At 51.4% G+C, this 13,376-nt stretch overlaps 1 protein-coding gene across 1 annotated transcript; it reads left to right on the top strand.

Annotated features, from left to right (window-relative positions):
* The first annotated feature begins 1,003 nt into the window (after positions 1 to 1,003).
* On the top strand, positions 1,004 to 1,277 carry LOC132345191 (ATP synthase subunit e, mitochondrial-like). The gene has a single exon (XM_059886065.1). It carries the CDS (start codon positions 1,014 to 1,016, stop codon positions 1,227 to 1,229), a length of 216 nt encoding a protein of 71 aa, XP_059742048.1. The 5' UTR covers positions 1,004 to 1,013; the 3' UTR covers positions 1,230 to 1,277.
* Positions 1,278 to 13,376: the final 12,099 nt, after the last annotated feature.

Below are 13,376 nucleotides of genomic sequence, written 5' to 3'. Positions count from 1 at the left end.
ATTCTCCAAGCCAGGCTTCAGCAATATGTGAACCGTGAACTTCCAGATGTTCAAGCTGGTTTTAGAAAAGGCAGAGGAACCAGAGATCAAATTGCGAACATCCGCTGGATCATGGAAAAAGCAAGAGAGTTCCAGAAAAACATCTATTTCTGCTTTATTGACTATGCCAAAGCCTTTGACTGTGTGGATCACAACAAGCTGTGGAAAATTCTGAAAGAGATGGGAATACCAGACCACCTAACCTGCCTCTTGAGAAATCTGTATGCAGGTCAGGAAGCAACAGTTAGAACTGGACATGGAACAACAGATTGGTTCCAAATAGGAAAAGGAGTGCGTCAAGGCTGTATATTGTCACCCTGCTTATTCAACTTATATGCAGAGTACATCATGAGAAATCCTGGGCTGGAAGAAGCACAAGCTGGAATCAAGATTGCTGGGAGAAATATCAATAACCTCAGATATGCAGGTGACACCACCCTTATGGTAGAAAGTGAAGAGGAACTAAAAAGCCTCTTGATGAAAGTGAAAGAGGAGAGTGAAAAAGTTGGCTTAAAGCTCAACATTCAGAAAACGAAGATCATGGCATCCGGTCCCATCACTTCATGGGAAATAGATGGGGAAACAGTGGAAACAGTGTCAGACTTTATTTTTCTGGGCTCCAAAATCACTGCAGATGGTGACTGCAGCCATGAAATTAAAAGACGCTTACTCTTTGGAAGGAAAGTTATGACCAACCTAGATAGCATATTCAAAAGCAAAGACATTACTTTGCCAACAAAGGTTCGTCTAGTCAAGGCTATGGTTTTTCCAGTGGTCATGTATGGATGTGAGAGTTGGACTGTGAAGAAGGCTGAGCACTGAAGAATTGATGCTTTTGAACTGTGGTGTTGGAGAAGACTCTTGAGAGTCCCTTGGACTGCAAGATCCAACCAGTCCATTCTGAAGGAGATTAGTCCTGGGATTTCTTTGGAAGGAATGATGCTAAAGCTGAAACTCCAAGGGTCACGGACAGTATGGTTCCGCCGGTGCAGGTCTCTCCGCTCATCAAGCTCGGCCGTTACTCCACCCTGTTCCTCGGCATGGCCTATGGCGCCAAGCGCTACAATTACCTGAAACCTCGGGCAGAAGAGGAGAAGAGGCTTGCAGCCGAGGAGAAGAGGAAGCGGGATGAGCAGAAGCGCATCGAGCGGGAGCTGGCGGAAGCCCAAGAGGATACCATATTGAAGTGAGCCTGCCCTTCTCCTGAGCAGTGTGGCTGAATAAAGTTTTCTGTGCTCTGTGAAAAAAAAAAAAAAAAAGCTGAAACTCCAGTACTTTGGCCACCTCATGCGAAGAGTTGACTCATTGGAAAAGACTCTGATGCTGGGAGGGATTGGGGGCAGGAGGAGAAGGGGACGACAGAGGATGAGATGGCTGGATGGCATCACTGACTTTATGGACGTGAGTCTGGGTGAACTCTGGGAGTTGGTGATGGACAGGGAGGCCTAGCGTGCTGCGATTCATGGGGTTGCAAAGAGTCGGACACGACTGAGCGACTGAACTGAACTGAACTGAACTGAACTATGTGCTCAGTCGTGTCTGACTCTTTGCAACCACATGGACAGGCTCCTCTGTCCATTGGATTTTTCAGGCAAGAATACTGGAGTGGGTTGCCATTTCCTTCTCCAGGGGATCTTCCTGACCCAGGGGTCAAACCTGCGTCTCCTGTGTTTCCTGCATTGCAAGCAGATTCTTAACCTGCTGAGCCATCAGAGAAGCCCAGTTTCAAACAACAATGAATACTTTTTTTTTTTTAAGTGTAAGTGTGTCCTATGGGATACAGTTGACCCTTGAACAACACAGGTTTGAACTGCATAAGTCTACCTACATGCAGATTTTTTTCAATAGTAAATATGACAGTACTACATCATCCGAAGTAGGTTGAATATCCTCAGAGAAACTCGGATGTAGAGGGCGGACTGCAAGTTTCAATTGGGTGAAGCATCCGCTCCCTTAATCCTCACCTTGTTTAAAAGTCACTGATTTGGGGACATATTTATACCAAAAAAATGATTAATTGTTATCAGAAATTCCAATGTGACTGGCCTTCTGGGTTTTAAATGGCAAATCTAAACCCAGGGTCTACATTTCCCTCAGCTGCCCAGGCCAGTCAGAAGGCATTTATTTGCCCCCTCTGGCCACTGACACCCATCCTCACACAGTCAGGAAGGGGACCCTCCCCGTCCTGTGACAAGCTCAATTTTGTGGAGGAGCTCAGATGGGCTGAGGTGGGTTCCTCAAGGGATGAATGGCAGAAGATGGTCTGGTCCAAGCACCCAGAGGATGCACAGCTTCTGCTCAGGGGCCCAGGCAGAGGGGGTGAGACCAGGGAGATCACCCAGCCCATGCCAGGCAGTCTCTTGGAACGAGCATAAAACACCTTAGCTGAAAGGGAGTTCCCACCCTGCTGAAGGGAGGAGCGTCTAGAGGCCCGGAGAGGCAGGTCTGGGTGCAGAGCCCAGCCCCTTCGGTCCCCAGGGTGGTGCTTTCCACTGGCATGTGGAATGTCGCTGCACCACTGTGGCCTGTGGCCATGACATATTACTGTCCCTCGAGGGGACCTGTGGGTGCTCAGTCGCTTCAGTCATGTCCAACTCTTTGCGACCCTAAGGACTATAGCCCACCAGGCTCCTCTGTCCATGGGATTCTCCGGGCAAGAATAATGGAGTATTGCCATTTCCTCCTCCAGGGGATCTTCCTGACCCAGGGATCAAACCCATGTCTCTTTACATCTCCTGCATTGGAGATGGATTCTTTACCACTGAGCCACCAGGAGAGCCCTCGAGGGGACTTAACATTTTCTATTTAACAAAACAAACTTCTCTCCCCACCTTTGTCTCATTTGAGGTGCACGGCCACCCTAGGTGCAGATGGAACCACCACACTGGACCTGTTGTTACAGATGCAGACACTGAAGTACATACAAGAAATTGCCCACAGTCTTTATTTTTCTTTTTTCCCTTAAAGATTTATTTATTTATGGTCGCACTGGGTCTTTGTTACTGTGTGAGGGCCTTCTCCAGTTGCAGCGAGCAGGGCCTGCTCTCCAGTTTTGGTGTGCAGGCTTCTCATTATGGTGGTTTCCTCTTGTTTCAGAGCATGGGCTCTCAGCACACAGGCTTCATGAGTTGCAGTGCGTGGGCTCACTTGTCTCAGCACATGGGCTTGGCAGTCCTGAAGCACGTGGGATCTCCTGGGACCAGGGATCGAACCTATGTTCCCTGTATTAGCAGGTGGATTCTTTCCCCCTGAGCCACCAGGGAAGCCCCAGAAACTAGCCCAAAATTCGTCCAGAGAGGTGGTGGTGGAGGTACAACCAGAACCAGAGCTGTCTCAGCTGGAGGCAAAGTGAGGAGCCCCAGGGCAACTTGTTACTAATTCTTCAGCCAGTCTGGGTAGGCACCCAGGGAAGTTACCTAGCTTCCACCAACAGAAACTCAAGTTCATAGGCATGCCTAAATGATGAAATACTTTGTGCTATTTGCAAACAATCCCCCACCCCGGAGAGTCTTGGAAGATTCCAATTCATCCAAGAAGGGACTCTGCAAACTTGAGTAAGATAACAGAGGTGCCTCCAGCAGCAACCCACCCCCACAGCCCCTTGCTGGCCAGTGGAGACCCCACCCCACCTTCTGCAAAGGTGGGGGCTGGCCTTGGAGCCCAAGACTCTGAACTCCCCGCTGCCTGCTCCGCTTGAATGGATGCCTTCTGGTCCTCCCCTGCACCTCAGCTTCCCCACCAGTGAAGTGGGTGGAGATACTCTGTCATCTCAGGCTCGCGGCGCCCAGAGAGATAGATGCCCCGTTTGATTACAAAGTGGATTAAGTCCTGGGTACTTGATACGGGTAATTCTAGCCTGTACATGGATAGTCTTGTTGAAAAGCAACCTCAGGTGGCCTTTCACCAGCCTCCCTGCCCCTCCCTTCAAGCCCCCATGGAATGGGTTCTGAAGGAAAGCGAGATGGCCGATAGGCTCCTCCTGGCGCTATGAGGTATCACTGTGGCTGTTCTTTCTCACAGAGGGCTCCTAGGACGACCCTGGGGGCTGGGCGCGCCTAAGCCAGGCAGGCCCCTGTTCCTGCACCATTCCTCCCAAGCTGACAGCTGGTCTTTCCCAAACAGGGCCATCATGACCAGACAATGGGCTCAGACCAGAGGACCAGTGTTCCTGCAGAACATGGGGAGGTGCTCAGGTGTCCAAACACATAACCCAAGCTCAGATCCAGCCTTTGGCCAAGACCCTCCTAATCCCCTGGGCATTCGGGTAAGAGGGAGAGTGTGAGCTGCCCTCTCACAGGGGAAGCTGCCACCCTGTTGCAAGACCACGCTTAGCCAGTTCCTCACAACACACATGGGAAGGACTGACTGGGAGCCCTGGAGGCAGTGCAGAGCTAAGTGTTCAGTCACCGCCATGGTAGCTGGTGGTTAGGTGTGCTTCCGTCTCCCTCCTTGTGTGAGGGTTCCACTGTTCTTTTCCTGTGCGGAGCACTTCTGCAGACTGTGGTTCATCATCTGCCCCTTTTAGAACAGGCCTCGAATAAACAAGTGCACACGTGACACGTGCCCAGTGGTTTTCAGGCAGCTGAAACCTGCCTTCCTGACGGGAATGGAGCAGCATTCCCGTCCCCACGACGGCCGCCGTCTCCCTTCCCAATAGCTGCTGCCCCGGCCTCTGGTGGCCGTGACCAGGCGAAGCCACAGACTGCAAATAGCTGCTGCGTGCAGACCAATGCCTGCACGGGCTGAAACAGTGGGGCTGGCCTCTCCAATTTCAAATGCATGGAAAGTCTCCTGGACTTTATACTTTGACGCAGAGTGACATTCTCCTTGGTTATGGCCAATGCCTAAATTCGGAGACACAGCTCCAAAAGAAAGTTGGAAACCTGTAATTTTTTTCAGATTGATTTTTATTGTGTATGGTTGCTTTACAATGTTGTGTTAGTTTCTACTGTACAGCAAGAGAGTGAATCAGCCACACATATACATGTGTGCATGCTAAGTTTCTTCAGTCACATCCAACTCTTTGCAAACCTATGGGCTGTAGCCCGCCAGGCTCCTCTGTCCATGGAATTCTCCAGGCAAGAATACTGGAGTGGTTTGCCATGCCCTCCTCCAGGGGAGCTTCTCGATCCAGAGATTGAACCTGAGTCTCTTATGTCTCCTGCATCAGCAGATGGGTTCTTCACCACTAGCACCAGCTGAGAAGCCCATACACATACATATGTCCCCTCTTTTGGGGATTTCCATCCCATTTATGTCACCACAGTGCAGTAAGTAGTCTCTGTGCTATACAGGAAGTTCTCATTAGTTGTCTAGTTTATACATAATACCAGTGGTGTGTATGTGTCAATCCCAATCTCCCAGTTCCTCCCACCACCCGCCCTTTCCCCCTTGGTATCCATACATCTGTCCTCTACCTTTGTGAAACTTCTAGTTTTGTGACCAGTATCTACCCTCACTGGCCAGATGGGGCCAAGGCCTGTAGGTCTGGAGCTCAGGATGTGGGGCTGCCTCCCTGCCTGCTGGAAGCCAGAGGTCTCTCTAGGAATATCCACACTCAGTCTCCCCACATACACGGACAGAGGGTCAGCATGGCACTCAGACAGACTTGGTTGGAGTCCTGGCCGCACCCCATCCTGGCTGAGTGGCCGGAATACTGAACCTCTCAAGCCACAGTTTTCTCACCCATAAAGTGGGCGTAATACCACTAACCTCACACAGCTACAAGGAGGAGGGTAAAGCACACACCCAATAAATGTAATTTCCCACCTCCTAGGTTTTTTTAAATAAATTACAGACCAGAAAAAGAAACCATATTCGTTAACAAATGCCATGTATATATTCAACAAACACTTAACAAGTGCCTACTATATGCAAGACAGTTACCATTAACACCTGAGCTCTGAGACAGTTGGCAGGGAACTGGGGGCGGGGGTGGTCCTGAGCTTACAGGTAGGAAGTACACACAGGGACGTGTAGCCTGTGTGGTCACAAGGCATTTTGTGTTTGGAATTTCATGTGGAAAATAGAAGTTTCACCAAATGTGACAAGAGTCTTCAGGAGGAATATCTTGGTTTTCTAACCTCTAGATTGAAGGCAACCTGAAGCAAGGTGTCCGGGGGTTTTGAGGCAAGGTCAAAACTACCATGTTAAGAGGATAGTTCTATGAACATGACTCAGCCAGAGCTAGCATGGGACTGGCTGAAACCTAGGCAGATGGCCTGAGTAAGCTCCTATTGCAGCCTCCAGTAGACCTGAGTGGGATGGAGTCAGTAGACCTGACTTCTGGGATCCCAACAGCCAGACATCTAGGGTTCAGCCCTGCCGCTTACTACTTGTGGGATGTCAGCAAACCACTCAGTCTCCCAGAGCCTCAGTGTCCTTACCGGTGGAACAAGATTGTCCTGAGAATCCGATGAGACGAAGTGTGTGACAGCTCTTTGTAAACAGCCAAGTGCCATTGTTGGGGCTGGGAGTAAGAAAACCCAGGGCTGAGACTTCATCTGCCCTCTTAGTGAGCTTGGAAAATGCACACTCTCAGCAAACCTCAGATCTTCCCATGCCACTGAGATCTGAGGGGAGAATTTTATAAGCCATGATCTATCCAATCTCAGTCAATCACTGGCCCAGGTGCCCCAGGATTCCCTGGGGGCTCCAAAGTGTTGGAGTCCTTCACTGTGGTACTTTACTCAGAACATTTCCTCAGCATAGACAACAGATTTGTGGTTGCCAATGGAGATGGGGGCGGGAGGTGGGGGGCGTGGAAGGGAGGGATGGATTGGGAGTTTGGGGTTGGCTGATGTGAACTAATATACAGAGAATGGATAAGCAACAGGTCCTGCTATATAGCACTGGGAACTATATTCTATATCCTATACTTAAACCATAATGGAAAAGAATATGAAAAGGAGTGACTGAATGAAGTCTCTCAGTCGTGTCCTACTCTTTGCGACCCCGTGGACTGTAGCCTCCCAGGCTCCTCTGTCCATGGGATTCTCCAGGCAAGAATACTGGAGTGGGTTGCCATTTGCTTAAACCATAATGGAAAAGAATATGAAAAGGAACGTATATATATTTATGTATTACTGAATTATTTGGCTGTATAGCAGGAATTAACACAACAGGGACTTCCCTGGCAGTCCAATGGTGAAGGTTCCACATTTCTAATGCCAGGGGCAGGGTTCGATCCTTGGTCAAGGAAGAATATATATTTTTACTTATATATTTGGCCGCACATGATCTTCCCTGTTCATTGCAGCATGTGGGATCTAGTTCCCTGACCAGGGATGGAACCTGGCCCCCCCTGCATCAGGGAAGTCCTGGGCAAGCGATTTTAAAGCAGGAAGATGTACTGCATGTTACACCTCCTCCAGGATAAGCCAGGGCCTGCTGGAGTCAAGGATGAAAAGAGTGGGCAGGGGTCTCTGTCCCATTCAGTGGCTGTCCTCGCCACCTACCCTCTGCCTGAAGAAGTCGCTAACCTGTGGAGCTGACTGACAACACTTACGTCCTTTCCCCCAAAGCCTGGTGGAATGGAGAGAACTGGGGTCATTGATGCTTAGAGGGAAAATGATAGGGGGTGGGGTGAGGACAGAGAGGGACCAGGACCAGGTCATTATTCACCATGTGTGCTTAAAGGGTTAGCATATGGCAGATAATGACCAGATGTTCTCTGTTAGTTCCAGATGGAGTCGGAGAAAAATGGCCTTCGTTGGTAGCATGAAAGATTTAGGTGAGATATGGTGATGAACTTCCTGAGAGAGTTCTTGAGAAAGTGGACACATGTGTCCACTCCTGCAGGTGCGTGTGTGTATGAAGGGGTGTGTGTGTGTCTTGTAAAACCAGAGTGGGAAGAGGGCACTGGGTCTACATAATTCCGTTCTCTGAAACACTTCAGGAATTCAAAAGACAAACCTCATTCTTAAATGAGCCTGGGTCCCTCTGGGCTGGGGACAGAGCGATGGACTCAGACCCTTTCTCTAGGTACCTTGGAGGGCAATTAGCTGGCTGATCCATCAGTAAGACCCCCTAAACCAGAAGTCTGTGGAGCCAGATGGGTACTTACTTCCACAGCCCGGCCCCCTCCCAGACGGCTCTGTGCACTCTCTTCCCCATTAGTGCAGAAAAGACCATCCATCACCAGCGGGATGGTGATGTCACAGCTGCAGGCCTCCGATCGCACAGGAAGATCGCTCCGGCCTCCTCGGAGGTGCTAAATCATTCATGGGGTAGAGAGCCCGGGTGACAGGAGATTTACTGCCTAGGAAACACTTCAGGGACGGGTGGAAATCAATTCTTTAAGAGACCCCATCAGCTAGCAGGTGGCCTAAGGCTGTGGCTTGGCCATGTGATGGGGACCCAATGAAGTGAGTCCAGGCAGCCGGTGGGGTCAGCTTCCCAATTCCAAAGCAGAGGATGGAAGAGAGCCCAAGGCTTGGGGTCCAGGGTGGGTCTAAAGGGAAAGCATATCCCCAACACTCTGGGGGTGTGTAATAGGAGGCAGGCTCCCAGCTTTCCAGCTATGGCTCACACACGCCTCTTGTCATGCCTCTTGTCACTGCTATGGGCTTCGGTGCTCATACCCACAGGGCTCTGCAGATCAGTAAGACAGAACGAGGAACGCTGGAAAGTGTTTGCTAAGCCTCTTGGCTCTTTGATCTTGGGCTACCTCACTCCGCCCAGTCTCTGCCACAAGGAAAGTTCTAGGCTAACTTCAGTTTCTCTGAAGTGAAAGTTGGAGTATTACCGAGCATTCATCCTCTCGTCTCAAACAGACTGTGAGCTCCTTGAATGCCCATTCTGTTTTATGATCTAGAATTCCAGGGCTTGATTCAGCTCCTGGGGTACCATGTGCTAATTTTTTTAAATAACGTTTTTTTAAACTAATGTATTTATGTTGGGCTCTGCTGGGTCTTCATTGCTGCACGGGCTTTTTCTCTAGTTGCGGTGAGTGAGAGATAGTTTCGAGTTGTTGTGCATGAGCATCTTACTGCAGTGGCTTCTCTTGTTAGGAAACACAGGCTCTTGAGCCTGCGGGCGTCAGCAGTTCTGGCACGCAGGCTCAGTAGTTGTGGCTCCCAGGTTCTAGAGCACAGGCTCAGTAGTTGTGGCACACAGGCTTAGTTGCCCCTCAGCATGTGGGATCTTCCCAGATCAGGGATTGAATCCGTGTCTCCTGTATTGGCAGGCGGATTCTTTACCACTGAGCCACCAAGGAAGCCCACTGTGTGTTAATCTATGTGACATCCAGAACAGCCTGGGACTCCTGCTGCCCCACACCATGTAGCACACAGTAGGAGGTTCATAGCCAGCACAGTAGAGCTCTTCTGGTCTCAGCCCAGCTCATCTGCCTCTGTTTCTATGGCTACAGCATACTTCCTCCATGTGTCTTGTACAAGAAAAACTCAGGGTTAAAGGAGTGAAGGAACAGCATGTATAGATCACCTTTAGAAAAGCAGATATAGCTCCAAGGTTTCCTTTACAGATGAGGAAACTGCAACCTAAAGGGGGAATAGACTTGTCCAAAGGCCATGGCATGGGAAAACAGGAAGAGAAAAAGCCCCCAGAAGTCACACTGAGCAGTTTCCACCTCTCTGGAGATGACCCGGGTCACTGCTGCTAAACGGGTGAAGGAGAGCAGGCTGTGGTGGGGAGGAAGCCTGGGACAGGTTGTGGTCCTTGTTCTGCTGCCTTGACTCCGGTCAAAGCCGCTTCCTACGGCAGGGACCACACAGCTTTCAGGACAGGGCTCCCAGTTACCGTATAAGCTGCATCCCCACTGCTTTGGCTCATCCCTCCTGCAGCTGCCCTCAGTCTCAGGAGCATCCGTTTGAACTGGTTCCCACAAGGCAGGAGCCAATGCTAGACTCTCGTTCTTGGAAGAGCTCTGTGAAGGTCAGAATCCAGGAGAATCAAAGAGATTCAGGAATTCCTGATCTGCCAAGCCACAACCGCTCCCATCCTGCCCGCCCCCGCCCCCGCCCATCACACTTCGCAGGAGGGGATCTTGGCTGGTAGCCAAACACATGGAGATTACCCTCCTTGTAGGCATCCCAGCACTTGCTTCTCACTCACCCCTCAGGTTTGTCCTCAGGAAAATCTCAGCATATTCGAGGGTCTCCTCAAGTCCCCTCAGCTCCCCACTCTTGGCTAGATGCCCAAGCCCACCTAGGGAACCTGGGTGTTTCTGAGGCTGGGAGCTCCTGTGGCGGGGGTGGGGGTGGGGGTGCACCATTGAGGGTTCCTCGGTAATTTTTCTTAACCAAGCACTCATCTCTAGGAGTTCTCTCTGGATGCGCCCAACTCAGAAGAGGAAAAAGCCTCAGGCTGGCATCCGAGAACCATGCTCTAGTCGCCGCTCTGGTCCGAACTGGGGGCCTAGCTGCGTCTCCCATCCCTCCTGTGAAAAAAGCTGAGGGATTGGATCAGACAATCTCTGTAGCCCTGGGGAGGTTGGAGGAGACGCTCGGCAAGCCAGATGGACCCTAGCGCCACCAGCGAATGTCCGCAAAGATGCGGGGGCGGGTGGGCTGCAGGGCATCCAGGAAGCTTCTGCAGGGAAGCGCGCACCTCAGGCACAGGGCACGGGGGACCGGGCGTGGGGCGGGGGGCGGTGCGCGACGGAGACGCTTCCCGCTACCACGCCCGGAACGGAACGCCTCGCGCCCGCCACAGTTGCACCGGGAAAAGACCATTTGGAGGTGCGGGTTCTCAACCAATAAAGGCGGACAACTTAACCCCCTCGAATCTGGGAAGACTGAAAAGAAGTGTTCCCGAAGAAATACTTCGCAGCTTCTAAAGCGCTTGCAGAAACATTTTGTTATTCGATTTCTCCAATGGGGCGACAGAGGATGAGATGGTTGGATGGCATCACCGACTCAATGGACATGAGTTTCAGCAAACTCAAGGAGAGAGTGAAGCACATGAAAGCTTGGCGAGCTGCAGTCCATGGGGTCGCAAAGAGTCCCACACGACTTAGAGACTGAACGACAACAGTTCTCTGACTTGGGCAAGCTCCCAATTGACCGATGAAGAAACTGAGGCTCAGAAAGGTCAGACAGGAGCCTAACAAATACATACTTGTTAAATGGTTAAAAATGGAGATTATTCTAATTTAAGACTATTAAATCCTCTCTTTCCGAAGCATCCTAAAACAGAAATAAAAGTCTTTGCCTGATTTTGGGGCCAAATTATTCAGCTAAATTCTGCCTTGGACGTAGGAAGTGAAACATAGCCCTTGGCCAAAACCATATCTGGGTCACCGACCTTTGGATAATCTGAAGGCTTTGGGACCCCTCCCCCACCAACTGCAGATACAGTCTCTGCTTAGAACCTCAGAGTTCCCAAGCCCTGGATCCCTGCAGCCATCCCCCGGCTTCAGGTTGGGGTGGGGAGCTAGGTTTCTAGACCTAGAGGAACCCTGGCCTAGCTCTGGCCCACGGGCTCCTCTCCAGGGCCATGAACCAATTTTCTCCTTGGATCTTCCAAAAGAACATGTGGCGGGTGTTCTCAGTTTATTTCAGGTAAGAGGAAATGGAAGCTGTTCTCAGCCCCAAGGGCTGAGCTCCCACCCAGAGATCAGTCCCCTATGCCCGCCAGCAGCTGCCTCTGCTGACTCCAGTCAAGGACAACTCTGGGGTGGGCACTCAAGCCTTGGCGCTGTGGGGGCCCAAGTCAGCCTGGGTGCCAGCTGATGGGAAGGTAGGAGACGGAAAGGTGCAAAACTGCACAGGCCGTGCCCTCTGGCTGCCCTCGGCCCTTACTCTGAGCAGGAGTTCTGGACCTATGTCTCCCCGGAGCAGAGAATCCCAAGGCGCCCCCTCCACCCCACCCCTGCGCTCTCCTAACCAAGCTCACCATCTCTGGGGCTCAGCTCTCTCACTCTATGATTGACTTCTCCTGGCTTCAACATCTCAAATCAGATTTTTATAAAACCAATTCCTGAAGTTGCTTTTTTAATTGAAAAATGTAATACAGGCATGTGATAAACACATCGGCTTCAAATAATCCAGAAGGACATATAGCTGAAAGCCCCCTGCCCTCTGGCCTCCAGTTCTCCTACATGGAAACCACCCCTATTTGCTGGGTCTTACGTCTCCCGGCAGAGACTTTCTGCGCATAAAATAAATGACACCTAGATACCCCCTCATTTATATTTTTCCACGAACAGAAACCCATGTGTCTTTTGCGTTTTTCACTTAACATCCAGAATATTTTCCAGGCTATATAACCACTGTATATTCCACCCCCCCCTCACTTAAAAAAAAAGCTAAACAGATCGCCTTTCATTTTGTTTTTCTCATTCTTTCTCCATCCTCTCATTCACTCTTTGCCTCCGGCCCCACACCCCAGCCGGAGCTGAATTTCCGGGGTTCCCTGCCCTTTGAGAACCTTACAGAGATGGCTGCACTGCCCGAAGAAAATACGCAGACACACAAACACACTACTTTTCGAAAAATGTCGGGGGATTAACTGGGTTTCGAACATCCCTGCGCGAGTCGACGAAGCACATCACATCTAAGATTCTAGAACAAAGCCCCGAAGGCTGGGCCTGGGCCAAGATCGAAAGACACCGCTGCGCCCCCGCCCCAGAGGACTGGAGCCCCCAGCACGAGGTCCTGACAAGGAGTGGGTGGTGGTGGTGAGATCTCCCAGGGCGGCACCCGGAGCTTGGGGTGCGGCTGCGGGGTGAGGCACCCGGAAGGCATCTCGCAGGCGGGGATGCAGAGTCCGCTACAGAGATAACACTGGGGGTCTGTAATTTGTAGAGATATACGGGTCACGAAATACCGGCGAGCCTACGCGAGCATTCTTTTTATCCTATGGAGAGGTGAGAGTCGCTCGACCCATTTTGCAAACGGGGAAACTGAGGCTCTAGGCAGTGAAGTGAATCACCAAAAAATGCCCACCTGGTAACTAGAGCGCAGAAGGACTTGAAGCCGGGGCTGGGTCTCACTGGGGGATGCTAGTTACCCACCTCTTGGGGCGGAGAGCCAGGGTCCGTGCCGGACCGCGGCCAGTCGGAGCCAGGCCAGCGACTGTGACAGAACTGCCCCCGTCCGGGAGGGTCTAGGTGGGGTTCGGACGCCTGCCTCCCCCACCCCCGCCAGCCCTGCCTTGTAGAGTGGGAAGAGAGCGCGAGGCCAAGGCGGATGGATGACCTCTTCGCCCAGCATCTTCATCACAACGGGGAACTGCCATGGAGAGGGCGAGGTTGGGGGTTATTAGGGAAGCAGAGTGGGGCGTGGGCCAGGAAAGAACTGAGATGGCCGGAGACGAAAGTCGAGACTCCGAGAGAAAGGGGCCGTGTCCCGGGTCGGAGCTAAGGGAGCCGAGTC

This window comes from Bos taurus, chromosome 4, assembly GCF_002263795.3.
Source record: "Bos taurus isolate L1 Dominette 01449 registration number 42190680 breed Hereford chromosome 4, ARS-UCD2.0, whole genome shotgun sequence".
In the NCBI taxonomy this organism is placed as follows: domain Eukaryota; kingdom Metazoa; phylum Chordata; class Mammalia; order Artiodactyla; family Bovidae; genus Bos; species Bos taurus.
The sequence above is the reverse complement of the archived record's forward strand: the minus strand, read 5'-3'. Positions and strand labels throughout refer to the sequence as shown.

Excerpts from the sequence above, each read along its gene's own strand:
- LOC132345191 (XM_059886065.1), top strand. The coding sequence starts at position 1,014 with ATGGTTCCGCCGGTGCAGGTCTCTCCGCTCATCAAGCTCGGCCGTTAC.